The sequence below is a fragment of the Rhinichthys klamathensis genome, unplaced genomic scaffold (assembly GCF_029890125.1).
Source record: "Rhinichthys klamathensis goyatoka isolate OS25496 unplaced genomic scaffold, OSU_Roscu_1.1 h1tg000005l_1, whole genome shotgun sequence".
In the NCBI taxonomy this organism is placed as follows: Eukaryota; Metazoa; Chordata; class Actinopteri; order Cypriniformes; family Leuciscidae; genus Rhinichthys; species Rhinichthys klamathensis.
The window spans coordinates 40,531-58,249 of NW_026606558.1; the positions used below are offsets into that span (position 1 = coordinate 40,531).

General features: G+C 40.8%; 1 protein-coding gene across 4 annotated transcripts in view; it reads left to right on the plus strand.

Moving 5' to 3' along the window:
• The window catches only part of znf423 (zinc finger protein 423), a 117,285-nt gene that overhangs the window by 32,613 nt on the left and 66,953 nt on the right, over positions 1 to 17,719 (plus strand). For 2 of the 4 annotated variants that reach the window (XM_056253894.1, XM_056253904.1), the window contains exons 2-4: positions 238 to 3,665; positions 4,388 to 4,472; positions 14,601 to 14,621. In XM_056253894.1, the coding sequence (XP_056109869.1) occupies positions 312 to 3,665; positions 4,388 to 4,472; positions 14,601 to 14,621 (3,460 nt within the window). In that variant the 5' untranslated portion in view covers positions 238 to 311. The remainder of the gene's footprint in view (positions 1 to 237; positions 3,666 to 4,387; positions 4,473 to 14,600; positions 14,622 to 17,719) is intronic. The other 2 variants (XM_056253914.1, XM_056253884.1) reach the window with 1 other exon arrangement.

A 17,719-nucleotide genomic window follows, 5' to 3' on the forward strand; every position in this document is an offset into this window, starting at 1 on the left:
CACTTTTGTGAAGCTTTTCAATCTGGTGACCATAATGAAAATATGATAAAGCAGATCCAAATCTGAGGGATATGGGTATGAGCTTGTTTGCTAAGGGAGGATAAGAGGATAAAAAAATACATCTTTGTCCTTATTTCTCTACTCTTGTGGGGTTTGCTGTCTTTAGTTCTTTGCTTCTATTTTGATATTTTCTCTGCCTCTTTAACATTTTAATTCTGTCTGTGTTTTGCATTGCAGATGGTGATGATGACCCGGGGCTCTCCTGGGTGGCGTCCTCTCCCTCTAGCAAAGACGTCGCATCGCCGTCACAGATGCTAGGGGATGGCTGCTGCGATATGGGCATGGGCACAGGGGAGGAAGAAGGGGGCTCTGGCCTGCCTTATCCCTGCCAGTTCTGCGACAAGTCCTTCAGTCGCCTCAGCTACCTGAAGCGCCACGAACAGATCCACAGTGACAAGCTGCCCTTCAAATGTACCTTCTGCAGTCGTTTGTTCAAACACAAACGCAGTCGTGATCGTCACGTCAAGCTTCACACCGGTGACAAGAAGTACAGTTGCCAGGAGTGCGAGGCAGCATTTTCTCGCAGCGATCATCTCAAGATCCACCTCAAAACACACAGTTCCAGCAAACCATTCAAGTGCAGCATTTGTAAGCGTGGCTTCTCTTCCACATCCTCTCTACAGAGTCACATGCAAGCCCATCGGAAGAACAAGGAACACCTGGCAAAGAAAGACCAGGGTAAGCGTGATGGATCTAGCAGTGATGTAGCTGACCAGGACCAGGACCTATATATGTGTGATTACTGCGAGGAGACATTCAGTCAGACAGATGAACTTGAGAAACACGTGCTGACGCAGCATCCCCAGCTCTCAGACCGTGCAGAGCTTCAATGCATCCACTGCCCTGAAATCTTCAGCGATGAAGGCACTCTACTCACCCATATTGATAGAACGCACGCCAACAAGAAACACAAGTGTCCCATGTGCGCAGAACAGTTCCCATCTGTAGAGGATGTCTATTGCCATCTTGACAGCCACCGGCAGCCAGATTCCAGCATCCACAGTGCCAGTCCTGATCCGGTCTTGGGAAGTGTGGCATCAATGAGCAGTGCTACACCTGATTCCAGTGCCTCCCTAGAGAGAGGATCAACCCCAGACTCTACTCTCAAGCCTGGACAGAACAGACGCAAGCTTGCACCTTCTTCTGACCATGATGATGGAGTCTGGTCAGGCAAAGTGACCTACAGTTGTCCATATTGCTCCAAGAGAGATTTCAACAGTCTGGCTGTCTTGGAGATTCATCTGAAGACTATCCATGCAGACAAACCTCAGCAGAGCCACACTTGCCAGTTGTGTCTGGAAACCCTGCCTACTCTCTATAACCTTAATGAGCATGTGCGCAAAGCACATAGATCCAGTGGGAGCTCTGCCTCAAACTTTCCCCTTCTGCAGTTCAGTAATGTTTCAGCCTTTCATTGCAACTACTGTCCTGACATGTTTGCAGACATCAATAGCCTGCAAGAGCACATCCGGGTTTCTCACTGCCTATCCGGTGGTGTTGTTGCTGGATCCACCACTTTGGAGGGCAACCATGCTTTCTTCTGCAACCAGTGCTCCATGGGCTTCCTTACAGAGTCCTCACTCACCGAGCACATCCAACAGACCCATTGCAGCAGTGGGGGTGGTGTGACCAAGATGGAGTCTCCAGTCTTGCAGCCCTCTCAGTCCTTCATGGAAGTGTATTCTTGCCCTTACTGCACCAACTCTCCCATCTTTGGTTCCCTCCTCAAACTCACTAAACACATTAAGGAAAATCACAAGAACATCCCTCTTGCCAACAACAAGCGCAAAGTCAAAGTGGCAGACTTGAGCCCAGCCTCATCTGATGTGGAGATATCCTCCCCTAAACGCCATAGGGTAACTGGGGACAGCACTCCAGCAGTTGCTAATGGAGACTATCCCTGCAATCAGTGTGACCTTCGATTCAGCAGCTTTGAGGGATTCCAAGCCCATCTCAAGTCCCATCTGGAACTGCTGCTGAGGAGACAGTCTTGCCCACAATGCAACAAAGAGGACTTTGATTCTCAAGAGGCACTGCTTCAGCACTTGACCATTCACTACACCACCACTTCCACCCAGTATGTCTGTGAGAGCTGCGACAAACAGTTCTCTTCTGTAGATGATCTGCAAAAGCACTTGCTAGACATGCATACCTTTGTGCTGTACCACTGCACACTGTGTCAGGAAGTCTTTGATTCAAAGGTCTCTATACAAGTCCACCTGGCCGTCAAGCACAGCAATGAGAAGAAAATGTATCGTTGTACGGCCTGTGCTTGGGACTTCCGCAAAGAAAGTGACCTGCAATTACACGTGAAGCACAGTCATTTGGGTCATCCTACCAGTACAGGGGCATCTGGGAAAGCACGCAAATGCATATTCTGTGGGGAGACATTTGGCACAGAAGTAGAGCTCCAGTGTCACATCACTACTCACAGTAAAAAGTATAACTGCCGGCTCTGTGGGAAGGCTTTCCATGCCATTGTCTTGTTGGAAAGACATCTCAGAGAGAAGCACTGCATTTTTGATGGAGGAAATGGCAACGGAAATGGAGGCAGCCAAAATGGAACGCCTAACGGGGTGACTCAAAGCTCTAAGCGTTCCACAGCAGGATCAACTGCAGCTGCTGAGCAAGCAGATTTGCAGAACATGCTGTTAAAAGGAGGAAGTCAGGAGACCGTAAACAGCCATGAAGCCAGCGGTGGTGAAGAGGAGCTGGACGCCTCAGAGCCAATGTATGCCTGTGACATCTGTGGTGCAGCCTATACCATGGAGTCTCTTCTCCAAAACCACCGCCTTCGAGACCACAATATCAGACCTGGTGATGACGATGCAAGCTCAAGAAAAAAGAAGGCTGACTTCATCAAGGGTAACCACAAATGCAATGTTTGCTCACGGACATTCTTTTCTGAGAACGGCTTGAGGGAACATGCCCAGACGCACCGTGGCCCGGCGAAGCACTACATGTGTCCCATCTGTGGTGAACGCTTCCCTTCACTCCTTACTCTCACTGAGCACAAGGTCACCCACAGCAAGAGCCTGGACACAGGCACCTGCCGTATCTGCAAGATGCCCCTGCAGAGCGAGGAAGAGTTTATCGAGCACTGCCAGATGCACCCTGACCTGAGAAACTCCCTCACAGGCTTCCGCTGTGTTGTTTGCATGCAAACTGTCACCTCGACACTCGAACTGAAGATCCATGGAACTTTTCACATGCAGAAGATCTCGTCCTCTGGGGTCAGTGGCGGAGGAGGAGGATCAGCCTCATCATCTCCAAATGGCCAGCTGCAGGCTCACAAACTCTATAAATGTGCCCTTTGTCTCAAAGACTTCAAGAATAAACAAGAGTTGGTCAAGATCGATGTCAACGGCCTGCCTTATGGTCTTTGTGCTGGCTGCATGAGTCGGGGCACAAATGGCCAGTCCCCAACTGTTGTTGTCACCCCACAAGAAGGTGAGAAGGGCACCACTGGACTGCGCTGCCCAGAGTGTGCTGTTAAATTTGAGACCCTGGAAGACCTGGAAACCCATGTTCAAGTGGACCATCCTGAGATGAGCCCTGAGACCAGTGGAGCTAAGAAAGTTACGGATGCCTCACCTGTCCCTAAAGTAAGTGTCAAAGCCGAACCCCTATGATAACCTGATATGCTTTATACTGCAACTGTCTCAATTATATTTTCTTTCGTCTGAAAGGATATTAAAAGTATTTTATAGTTCAATATGAAACAAGAAGATCAAAGATGACTCTTTGCCATTGTCCACAAGCACTGGGCCTTTTGACAGAAATAATCTATTTTAAATGGTTTTGTATTTGCTTAGGGTATTTTTTAGGTCATTTGAGGTTTTCCTCTAGTTCTCAAAATTGTTTTCTTTCTCTACCTTTTCTCTTTTTGTGTTTCTTTTCCTATTATCTCTTTTCTTTTGGCAGTTCAAAAAAGAATTTTAAGCAATTTCTTTTGAAAAGGGGAGACATTGCCAGCAACCATTTTCTGGCAGTATTTTTAGTGTATAAGTTCCCTGTGTTCCCAAAGTGTTCTGAGTCAAAGAGAGATGTGTGAATTCATGGCTACATTACTACTGGCCCCAGAGGGTTCAGCAGCCTCATCCTGCTGGGCTATTGTACAGCCTGTTCGCTTCACTAGATATTGACAGTGAACTTCCAGGGACGCTCAATCTTTACCTGTGCTTTTGTCTCAGATCAGTGTAACAGATAGGAGAATCGCTGCCTTTTCCCCTCTTGTTGCAACAGGATAGGTTGGGTGTTTGTGAATGTGTGGAGGATTAAAAAAGCCAGTTCAATGTGAATTCCAATCCTGTATCTTTCCTTGTAGAAGAAGACGTATCAGTGCATCAAATGCCAAATGACCTTTGAGACAGAACGAGAGATCCAGATCCATGTTGCCAACCATATGATCGGTAAGTTGACCCCATAGTTTCCTCTGCTAGTGAGCGTGCGTTCGTGTGTGTGCGCGCGTGTGTGTTTGGATGCTTGCCAGTCGCTCCTCCTGCTTTCCTACCCTTTTTTGCTGCCTTAGTCTTGCCCCAGCACTCTCTCTCACTCCCTGCACACAGGTGTGAGACAGACAGGTGAAATGAACAGCTCTATTTCTGGAAGTGCAGACATCGCTCTCAACAGCTGTTCCATTGTTTAACACTTGACTACGCAGCTGAGGCCTCGGCTGCAGGTCTGATTGCTCTGTTAACTCTTCACCATGCAGCCGAGACCAGGACTGCAGGTCTCGCTTCTTCAGCAAAGGCCAACAAACAATTAGGTTCTATTTTATTCCACTTCATTTAATTCCTGTAGTCTGTCGTGGACAATTACACAGATTTTGCTCTTTGTTGCAGATATTTTACAAATAGAGTAACTACATGTCCACGTGGAGGGGGTGTTATTTGCCGATGTTGGAATTCTAATTATGTTAGGTTAGCTGAACTAATAAAGGGCTCTATGACTTATCTAATTATGTTATAGGAGTGTTTTGAATATGTTTCCTCGTACGCTATAATGCTATAGAGCGCTGGGTGCCACTTTTTAATGTTGGCTCCTGGTGGATGATATTTTTTATCCTATGTTTCTTGTCTAGTGGCCCTGGCTGCAGTATATGAGCTTAACTGAACAGTTCCTTTGTAGTTGTTTTATATGCCTCCTCCCTTGGTGTTGTTATTCTTTAAGTAATAATTGCTGCTGCAGCACACTGTAGTGTAGATTAACGAGCTGGGCCTGTGAGTAATTTCACAGAACAAACGGCGCAATGCTCTGAGCCTCAGCAACTTCCTGGCCTTCTCCGATTCTGACAGCCGATACTAAAGTGGAGCCACCTGATATATTCTTAGAGTCCTTGTGAGCATGCCGCATCTGTCTTTAAAAAGGACATTGTGCCTAACCACATAGACTTGTGTGTGTGTGTGTGTGTGTGTGTGTGTGTGTGTGTGTGTGTGTGTGTGTGTGTGTGTGTGTTTCCAATCTACACTTTTTGTCTGTCCTTATTTTATGTGGGTGGAATTTTGAGTTTAATTCTAGGGCCCTTTGGTTCCATGTTCATTTTCTCCTTCATTAAGTGAGCATGGAAGTGCTTAGCACCCAATTATTCCCTTATTAACCGCCCTGTCTTTAACCTCCCACCCTGTTTCTATCCATCCACCTATCGCTCTTCCATTCCTCTTTTCCATCTCACCTGACCCTTCACCATTCAATCACAACCTAACTGCATCCAACCTGCCCAATCTCAGACCAACACAATCCAATTTGGACCACGCTGAGAGCTCTCTCCTTTCATCCCTCCATCCTCTCTCTCTTTTCCTCTCTAAAGATACTGATGGTAGAGATAGAGGCTGCGTGTGAGACGGCAAGGCGGATCGTATGTCTCTCCCCATCGCCATGAAGGGAATTTTGGGTTAATTAACATCATAATTGTCAGAAAAGCTGGAGGAGATTAATTATGGAATTTAGGCAGATTATTTTAAGTGCCGTTGTTATTTTATTATTTTTTCACCCCTCTTCAAAGATTGATGACGTCTTTGAATAATGAAAAGGGAGTCGTGTATTAACCTTTATCAGACTCTGCGCTAGGCGCCAGAAAATTGAAGCGAGATCACAAAGGAGTTCTAGTTTTAGCGCTTTTGCTCTCTGTCTTCCTCTTTCTTTTTGAGATTACGAAGCAATCATTAAAAAGCTACACTATCTGTCAGCTTTGATATATGACTAGTGAGGCTATTATAAGACTTTGATATTTTAGCCCGCCTTTTTAATGCTGGAATTTGCAAGCAGCACGCACATTGTTTTCTTCTTCTTCTTCTTCTTCTTTTTTTCTTTTTAACTAAAATAATGAAAAATATGTACAAATCGGGATACTCACATTATGCAGTTCTCTGACCACTTTTAAAAAAATTGGAGTGAACATGGTCCAGAAAATAGTAATGATACTTCATTTTTATATGACTACCTGTATGTAGATCTATAGATGTTAGATGTATAGTTACTAGGGGTTTAACAGTTCTCAGTTAAATTTTACGTTCTCCACCTGTGGTTCGGCACGCATTTGCACCTTGGTTACTTTACGTCGTCATCCACCGTGTGTTGATAGTGCGTGAGCACAGGTGAGACCGAAACAGCACACATTGCTTTCTATGTTTAAACAGGTACTCAGTGCTTACTCGAACAGACACAAAACAATAACAAAAGATCTGGTCAGAGCTTGACTGTAAGGCCTGTCCGATGGCCGGGGCCAGCACAAAAGATGCTTGTGATAGTTGACGGAACAGTCACTGTCCTCATTGGGCCAGTGCTGCATCGCCACGAAAGTTTATCAGTTTTGCGTGTTTTTAATTTAAACATTATAGCTCAAGAAGACGCGAAAGAAACCTTTGTGTTGAGAAGTTTTTTGTGCGCACACATCTGAAGCGCACACACAGAAAGTCGCATTTCAGACTGCGTCCAAGTACTTAATTGAGTTCTCTTTCATGTCTTCTTGCCCTTGGGTTGACAAATTCACACAGAATTGTCAATATACCTGTCTTGGAGAGTATCCTTGTAAACATAAACAGTTGAGAAATAAATGCATGTATTAGTATATTTGATCCGTTCATTATGTCTTAAAGTGAGAGCAGCCTAATATATCTGCTGCAGTCTGTGTTTTTAATGTTAATCAAACAAGAAAAGACAAAGAAAGGATTAATCTATATTTAATTTATACAGTGAGTTGTTGTTTTAAATTTGATTACTTTATTCAGTTTCTGTACCTGAAAAGTTCTGTAAGACTACCTTGAAACCTAAGAAGTGTTGGTTATTTCATTTGTATCTTTGCTCTATTGTATTTATTATTTGTGGTATTACTTATTGTTTGATTATTTGTTCTTATTTACATACATTAGATTTGCATATCAAACCGTACCAAAACCGTGATACAAACCGAACCATGAGTATTTTGAACCTTTACACCCCTAATAGTTACCGACAACCACAACCAGCCCCATACTTAAATCACAGTCATAAGGGCTGGTCAGATTTTAACCTGTTAACCTGCAACCCCATTTTTGAAAAATCCTCAGATATGGCATTCCCAAACTGAAACAGATACAGTTCATGAACCCTTTGTACTAAAAGCACAAGTAAGATCTCATTTGAAAGCTGACACCTGGAAGTTTATTGTAAATGTAGAATTAATTATTGTCATAATGAAAAAAAATAGTTATAAATAGCTTCAAAGTTTTGTAAAGTTATTATACATTTATTTTTATGAAACATCTTCATGAAAATAAAATTGAAGTTGGCATTGTAGCAATCTAGAAATGCACTGCAGCTAAAGCCACATGTCTGGCCAAGTTATATTTAAAATCTGAAGATGATAAGTCTAAAACTCTGTATTTAGTTCAATGTTTTTCAAGATCATGTCATATGACTTTATTTTGATTAGACTGGTGTTTATTGTCATCTTATAAGCATCTATTCAGTCTATTGCCTCTATTGTTTTGTGATGCAAAAACGAGCCCCATTCAGTCTCAGTCTCCCCTGCACATATTCACACCTCTCCAGCCTGGTTATTGCTCTAAATATGCTTTTCTTTTGTCTGCATTATAATCACTAACGACTAGCAATTCACACTGTTTCAATCCCTCATTTCTTTTATAAAAGTTCTCACTTCACAGTGAAACTGTATCAAATGCCCTTTTTGAAAAACGAAACATTTTAGTAAGCATTCTTATTTAGAAAAAAATCATAAAAATTACACCGAAGTTAGGTAGCAGGTGCTCAGTACTAGCTAGCATGTTAGCTTAGCACACCATCAATACACGACAATTTATGAGAATAAAACTATGTTTGTCTTCCAAACTTACTTTATAGCGCAAGTCGAGTGTTTTAAATAACTTTCTGTAATCTGATTTGGCTTCAGATAAAAAAATCAGATAGAAAATATATTATTTTATTGAATTCTGCACAATTTGAAAGTCTATCTCGATTAGCATTACATTATACATATAATCTATTATTATGAAAATACCTGACATGACTCGAAGAACACAGGTAAATCAAATATCATTGCAATCATGTTTATTGTCTTCAAAACATCTTTATATGCACTTTACAGCGATCTCGGATAGCTTTGTTGTGGCAGGACTTCCTGAATGTCACATGATTATGGCTCTTCTTCATGTGATCCATATATGGACTTTATGTGCAACAGCGCCCTCACTTTCAGTATGAATTGATAACACAGTAACGTTACATCAGAGTATACAGCGCTCAAAATGATTACATCGACGCATTTGGGTATAAATTCAATAAATATTATTCCTGTCTATAGAAATCTGATGTAAACTTATGAGAATCTATCAATATTTCTCCACATCTGCACATGTTTGAGCTAAAAGCCCCGAGGGACGTTGTTTTGTCAAGCACTGTCATGACGATCGCACGGGAGTTTTTTTCTGAATGAGACCGGCTGAGGCTCATAATTCATATTAAAGGTAACGACTCATTTTTTAATTTCATAACTCCTGACACAAATTAAGACATAACTGTCACTGTAAGTTATTCAGAATACAATAGTGATCAAATACTGAAACTTGAGTCTTATATCGTTTTAATGATGTATAGTTTGTCAAGTTAATAACATTAAATATAATAGTAACTTTGAACTATTTAAAAAAAAAAACGCTTCAGAGCGCCCACGCACTGGTGACGGTTAACAGGTTAAAAGGCTTTTTTTTTTTTTTTTTTTACAACAATGTAGTGAGTCAATTTAAGTATGTTATGTATGCACAAATGCATTCATAAAAAGATAAATATCTTACTTGATATTCAAGCAATGAAATTGACTATAATTCATCATGTGTTTAGTCAAGAATGGTCCTTTCACATTATAATTGCATGCAGCAAATTAGGAATCCTTAATTTTGTAGACAGCCTCATTTATATTATGTGTGCTTTCTGATGGTTGTCACTATCAAACAATTACTGAAATCGCTGATTTTGACTGCAAATGGACTCAATGCAGTTTCACTGTAACATACATTTTATCGTTGCTAAATGTTTGGCTTGAACTTACTAATTGAGTGAGCATTTAGTAGGCTACATGTTCTTCTCCTGCCGTGTTAAATAGAACAATTTAGCTTTGTGCTTTTTGCTCACCGTTTGGCAGCTGTGGAAATCACACAAATTTGATCTCTCCGCCTTCTGTGTTTCATCAGTGCTTTCACTATGCATATTCATGCATTCTCCTCTGCCAAAAGCAACGGTGTGTGTGAGAGTGTGGTTGTTGCATATATGTTGAAGATGTGAATTTAGTAGATGCGAAGTCCCTGTGCATTCCTACCCACATGCCTGCTCTTATATATGATTGACACATCTGATAAGAGCTTGGATACACAGACAGACACATTCTGTCAACTTCCAGCTCTTTTCTTTTTTGCAACGTTCTCCCTGCTTGTGGATACACACAGACACTCAGTTCCCTGTTTCAGTCATCCTACCTTTTTGCCGAGGTGTGATCATACCTCACCTAGCCTCCCCCCACCTTCCTTTCCTCTCACTCTTTCCAGCTCTGTCCCCCTCCCCTCTCTCACTCTCACAGTCACCAGTAGGCTGAGGTGACACCTCATCTCAATCAGTTTACCTCCTCAAACTTGCAACATCTGCTCCCCTCTCTTCCTCTCCTCTCCTCTTTTCTCTCGTGTCCTTCCTGTGAGCGCCCCACCACTGCGTGAGCACGCTGCCTGTGTCATTTTCTGTACCGTCACTTTGCTCTGCCAACAGCCCAAGAGGAACGTGCACCAATCACAAGAGACATTCCTCCCACAAAAAAAAAAAAAAAAAAAAAATCACACACCTTTAACATTCGTTTTACACACCTGAAGGCTTCCTAAGGCATGCTTCAGGTGGTTAGGGCACCTTGAGGTTTTGTGACTTGATCTTTAATTTAGGTTTAGATTATGTTGGTGTCGTTTCAAATCTTCGCCGCCTGCGTTTGTGTGTAAGCAGCATTGAGCATAGGTGAGGGAATCGATAAAGATTTCGGGCTGTTGCGGTTTGCTGCAAAAGAGCTTGATTACACCAAGATGGGAGGGGTGGAAAAAGCCTAGTGTTTTAATTAATCCGACTGGTGAGGCAGGCGAATGCGATCAGAGCTCCGTTCTCCAGGAGGCGGTGAGCCTGGAGGAATGTGGGTTTATTTTTCCCTGCCTGTTGATTGAAGCCGTGTGATTATTTAATGTAGACGTTTGTCTCTGTGCAGAGAGACCGCGTAACGATTTTCCTTAGCACGGAGGCGGCAATCCGCGTGTACGGGAAAAATGAATTTCATTAGCGCTGCCCTGATTTCATCAAACAACCGACAGCTCCAGACTGCACAGGGTCATGCAGACTTTTAGACTTTTTATACTGTATTATCATTAGTTTAATGTTGCAGTGATAGTCTGTTCAGCTTCTGTTTAGGGTTGTCTGATCTCATTGGCTAGTTACTCTGTCACCTTTTAAAGCGGAGGCATCCTATTGGTCTGTTAGAGCTTGACTATTTTTTTATGAAATGAAATTATGATCTTTTCAAATACTTCACACTCTGATCCAGATCAACAATTAACACAACAAAACGCATATTCTTTGTTTATCTGTGTAGTTGACATGACGTGTCAATCTGTGACAGCAGTAGCCTGTAATGTGCTATACTTAATCTAAAACTACTTTTTAAAATTATTATAAATGCAGTTTTTATGACCTCATATTAATTGGCAGACTATATACAAATTTTGTTGTTTAATTTGTCACACTACAGGACTATTTGTTGGAAATACTTTAGTGAAGGACTTTTTCTGACTTACAAGAGAAACAGAATTCAATCCTGGCAATAACAGTAATATTTTTCCAACGCATCTGAAAGCATACACTCCATAATGTGAGAGCCGGTGTAACCCCCTTCATTTCCCCTGTGAGGAGACAGACACTGCTTTACACATTTCACTGCCCCACACCAAGACCTGTCTCAGACATGACACAGGATGACTGGACTGAAGTGAAGAAAGAAGGAATAAAGCTGAGAATTGTGGTGCGTTGTGGCATTTAGTTGAGTGACTGGTGGTGTGATGCAAATAGACTGTTGTTGAGGGAGCCTAAACAGGCTGATGAATAGAGTATATAATGTGTGCTGTTATATTTCACCCAGTTCACAAAAAAATACAAATGTACATTATTTACTTTTGTGTCATTTTGTCTCATGCCTATATTGTATATTTTCATACCATATTGGTTTTTTTCTGTCTAACACAGAAATAGATTATTATTATATATATATATATATTTTTTTTTTGCAGTTGTTATACAGCACTTGCCACACAATGACAGTTCACATGGCTGAACAACAAGGTCTTACGAATGAGAATTATGTTCTTTTAAATGAAAGGTGTCACCAAGTAAATTTATACAGCTGGGTATGTGTGTGTATATATATATATATATATATATATATATATATATATATACAGTATATATAGTATGTAATAAAACCTATTAAGTTATTTATTATGTTTGGTATATATATATATATATATATATATATATATATATATATATATATATATATATATATATATATATATAGTGCGTTTTCCAGTCCGTTTTCAGTGTTTTTGTTTTAATTATAGATTTTATTTTTAAAAACATTTATAATTTATAATTTATTTATATATATATATATATATATATATATATATATCAATGTATGTATCAATATATATATATATATATATATATATATACACACAGTATAGTATGTAATAAAACCTATTAAGTTATTTATTATCTTTGGTATATATATATATATATATATTGATTTAAAAATAAATTATAAATGTTGTTAAAAATAAAATGTATAATTAAAAAAAACCCTGAAAATGCAGTGGAATTACATGAATATGAGTAAATAATGACAAAATCATTATGGGTCAGAATACAGCAGTTAGCATATATGCTTATGCAGGCAATGCATCATAAAAGTTCCTGTCACTCTCTACAGCATCTGCCTAATAAAGCAAAAGACTTAAAATCACTCTTTGGCAGTGCTAGCAAAAAAAATACACCATTTTGACTTGACAGGGATGCAGATGAAAATGAGAAGGGGAGCTCGATCCAGCTCAGTGAGTTTATATTCATATTAATATAACAGAACCCCTCTGAGCCAGGCTGTTAGTTCGGGGGCAAAAAGATTTTGTGTCCCACCGTCGGGCCACCCTCATGGGGACGTGCCCGCATAGTCACTGGCTTCTCAGTGCACTGCTTTTAATTTTAGTCTTCATTTAGCACAGCACCCCTTGATGATCACCTCTGTGTAGCGGCGCGCCCTGCTGGCAGGGGGAGAGTTTACGCAAACGCGTACTCTTGAGAGCAAACGCACGAAATCACGCACACGTATACATACATACACACTCTCACACCTGCAGGGGGCACCCCGTGGGTCTACAGCTGCGCAGCGGAAAACAATAAAGCCTGCAGAAAAAAAAAATCCTCTGTGCTCCTGAGAGACCTTCACACACAAAAGATTGTGCACCGAAAAATAATAGTAATAAAAATACAGACAGACTGACAGATAAGCAAGCCGAGAAAAGGGAAAATAAGCTTGAGTAGCAAACAAGCAGACACGAAGTACAAGGCCTCTCAGACATTACAGCGAGGTGCTCGGCCTAGTATTCCACATTTCCTCCTTGACACGTTCTTGACAGTCCTTGTGATAAGGTGTGATGTTTTATAATGTTTGTGTTTTGCTAGGCAGGCTAGACGCACATAGGCAAGCTTGTTTTTTGGGCCCCAATGCAGTCCTTGGGGTTTGAGAAGTTTTCTGTGTTTTCTTGTGCTTTTCATGTTGGGCGAGAGTATAGGAACAGTAAGAGAGGTGAGCAGAAGGAGGCTTTACTCATTTCACCTCTCCATCCACTCCCCCCACCTCTATCTCCATCCGTCCATTTGGGCACGTCGCAAGGAAAAGCATGCAGACACTAATGTTGCACTAATCACCGGCGTACAGAACTCACAGCACGTCCACTCTCCTCTCAATCGCCCTTAATCAGCCAACACATTTCAATTAGCATATTGTGTTTAACCTCCCTTTCATCTGCCTTTATTAGTGGATTGAGCTGTAGTCAGCCTCTTCACCCCCCTCCGTCCAACCCTGATTCTCTCTTGCTCGTCTGTGCTGTATCGGTTCTCTCTCTCTGTTCCACTTTCCCAAGGCCTTTTTTTAGAGTTTTGTGCCACTGTGATCTTTCTCAGTGATAGGTTCAGGGTTGACCGTTAGAGAACATGCTGTTGTACATCACACACAGTAATGCACAATCATTTACTCATCCTCATGTTGTTCCGAACCTGTATGACTATATATATTTTTTACTTTGTCTATACAGTGAAAATCAATGGGATCCAGTGTTGTGTTAGACCCAATTGGCTTTTTATTAAATGGTCAAAAACATTTGAAACATTCTTCAAAAGATCTTTTTCTGTATTGCGCAGAAGAAAGAAAGTCATACAGGTTTGGAACAAAATGAGGGTTAGTGCATTTTTGGGTGACCTATCCATTTAAGTTTGTTAGTTTGTATACGACGATCATTCTGGAAGCACGTTAGGATAATGAATGCTCAAATAATAGTTGGGATTCATGAGGCTCATGTCGGTCCAAGCATGTATGATGTTTTTTTTTATTCTGTGGAACACAAAAAGAGTAGTTTAGCAGACGTTTAGTCTTTTCCTAGTAATAAAAGTGTGTTGTCAAAATGACAAAAAATATAATTCAAGCGGTCCTGATGATTTGGAATGAGGGTGAGTAAATGATGAAACTCACCCCTTACCAATGGTTTATTTTCTAGTTGTAGTGTATTTTGACAATTTAAGACATGCAAAACCATGGCAGCCCAGTCTCCCTCCATAACGTCACCATGAGTAAGCCATGACCCCCATGTCTGACCCCTCCTCCACCATCTAACCCTCATGTGATCATAGTGCTGCTGACTAACTGTCACCCTGCCTTCTCTTTCCACCCTCCCTGCCTGTCGGACGGCCCATAGGAGAGCCTGCCCAGCTGCAAGGTTTGTTCCCCCTTATCTCTCTCCATTCTTAGCTAGTTTTCCTGAATGAATGACCCCCCCTCAGGCACACATACATCTCTCACTGCTTGAGTAGAAGGAGCGGGGCTATGGTAGAGAACAGTGCATGATTGGTCACATAAAGGGGTCATTCCATACTTTTATTTATTTTCCCTCAGGCCCTTTTAATTTAGTTTTTCATGCTCATTTTCCATACTCTTTTTGACCCACAGAATTAAACAAGCAGTTTTTTGCCGCATGTGAAATAAGAAATGACTCAGGAGCCCCCATCCGTCGGCAACTGTCTTTGCAAAGCCTGAATTACATTGTGACAGATTAAAACAATAATGTGTTGTGGACTTTCCCCACATATTGCTCTTGCCATTAGTTATATAGCAAGTGGAGTAACAGCATCTTCTTTTATGGTGGTATAGTTCATACTGCGGTTTATAAATAATAGTCTATCTATCCTACGTCCTCCTTGTTAATAGAGAATAGAAGTTGTTGCAACATACTTTGAATGTTGGCGGTGGTGCTATATTCAGTGAGCTTGGAACAAAATATTTTTTGAGTTTTGTTAAATTAAATTGAGCATTTTGAATCTATCTATCTGTCTATCTATCTGTCTGTCTGTTTGTCTGTTGAAACTCAAAGACTTTTTAGCTTCATAAAATGTATCATTCTTAGAATTTCCCATTTATTCGAATTTTAGAATTAATTCGGCTTCTATACATTCAAATATAATAGACAATTCTCTATTCAATTTGGATTAAACAAAGTACATGAAACTCTTTTATTTCAGTAGTAGAATATTGAATGTAAAAATATAAAATATGATTTTACATAATATGAAAAATACATAATATGAAACCCTAAAAAGGAACGTAAAAGAGTGCAACCTTAGTTATATTGTCATGTCATTTGAATTCCATATCCAATTCCCTCTGCCAGTTCACACATATAAAAACACACGTACACCCACACACATTGCCATAGTGGTTATTTGTGCATGGGGCTGGGCCAGGGGCATGAACACACATACACCTGAATGAGACTGCTCTCCAGAGAGTATTGCTAATGTCACCGTTGATTCTTAGTTATTCATCCCAGTGATTCTGATGCCTGGAGCACGAGTCACACGTGTGTTGTCAAGGCAACACCACATAGATGCTTGCCGTTTGACCCCAGGGTGTTCTCTGTGATGTCATAATAGTCTTCTTGTCTCAACTGTGGGTGCGCTTTTCCATTTGAATCGTTGTCTTGTCACATCACAGCTATTATTTGTCAAAAATCTGTTTTCATGTACGCAAACGGTTGCTGAAGTCGATCATTTCTTTAGTGCAAAGTGAAAGATTGTGGGATAGATTGTTGTATCATGATAAAGATGACGGGTGTGAGCTCTTTTTCTTTCTTTTTTTTACATGGAGAGATGCTATAGAGCAGTGCATTTTTATTTTGCTGTAGGTAATGCCCATCTCATGCTGTAGAGACACACACACCTACACAAATACACACACACACACGTACATGGAGACTGGCCACTAAAGGAGACCTGGCGCGGTCTCTCTGTGTCAGCGCAGACTTAATGAGGCAGCACACAAGAAGCTTTAGGAGTCAATGGATGTAGATAATGTGGATGAGTGTTCACTTCACTGAGCGCCTGTGTGCGAGCAAGCCAGTGTCTAGCCTAGGGCCACACCGTGTTTGTGTGTGTGTTTGTGTGTGTAGCCATACTCCAGCCCCCTCCATTCTGTAGTTATGAGAGCAAAAGAAATCATCATTCCTTCACATTGCATGTCACTCCCTGTTATCCAGCCCCTGATGTCTCTATTGTGCGCGCCGAGCCGATGTTAGGTTGAGTGGCTTTGGTGAGAGCAGTTATTCCTCAGTGTTCTGATGTTTTAAAAGGGTTGGGTTGGTTTTTATGGCTTGTTAATGGTGTGGCGCTCTCTACTGCAGCCCATGTGGCAAGTACGTGAGCATGGGAACAGATGACAGCCCCTCATGCACATCATAGACCACCTGGAGCTAGCCAGGCGGAACCTCAGAGGAGCCGGGCAACGTTTGAGGGGGGATGATGGAGGGTGCGCTGCTAGAGGTGAATAGAGAGAGGGAGAGAGAAGGATGAGGGAGTTGAGCTTGACCAAATCTATGCAACACACGTGCAGGGTTAAACTCATACACATCTGCATATGTTTGGCTTTTACTACACAGGTCTCTGGAATACTTGATTCCAATTGGCCATATAAAAAAGAAAAAAGTATAATGACTTCTAAACTAAATATTTGGTAACCGATTTGCTACATAGATGTGCTAGTTTTATGTCTCTTGTGTCAGTTTTTTCTATTTTAATATATTTTAAAATGTAAATGTATTCCTGTGATGGCAAAGCTGAATTATTCCAGTCTTCAGTGTCACATGATACTACAGAAATCATTCTAATATGCTGATTTGTTGCTCAAGTTGAAAACAGTCAAATTTGTTTGGAAACAGTGATTACTTTTTTTCAGGGCTCTTCGATGAAAGTTCAAAACAGCTTTTATTTGACATATAAATCATTTGTAACATTATAACTGCCACTTCTAATCATTTAATGCATACGTGCTGAATAAAAGTATTAATTTATTTTAAAAAACTCTTACTGACCTTTTTCTATAAAAAATAAAAATAAAAACTATAATCAATAAGTTGGTTTATTTTCGAGATTACATTCACCAGTGTTATTTAATTATTAGTGTTTTTGAAAATTACATTTATATAACAGATACAAATCAATTCAAATAAATGTGAAAAATTTAAGATAACATTTTTAACTTATGAATAAAATGAATAACCAGTATAGTGCTTACGGTATATATCATGTGTTCTTATTGTACCGTACACAGCTCAAACATGCCACATGACCCCTAACCTGCTCCATGACCAAACACCAGTGATTTAATTCCTTTACCTTCTCTCTCTCTTCCTTCCTCCCTCCTTTGAATAGCCCCCACAGAGAATGTCATGTTGAAAAGGGAGTGAGGCAGCAATGTTTTGCCGAAATGTTTGTTTGCAAGGCTGAGTGATGTCTGATCCCCCTGAGAGCTCATTTTGCCACGTTT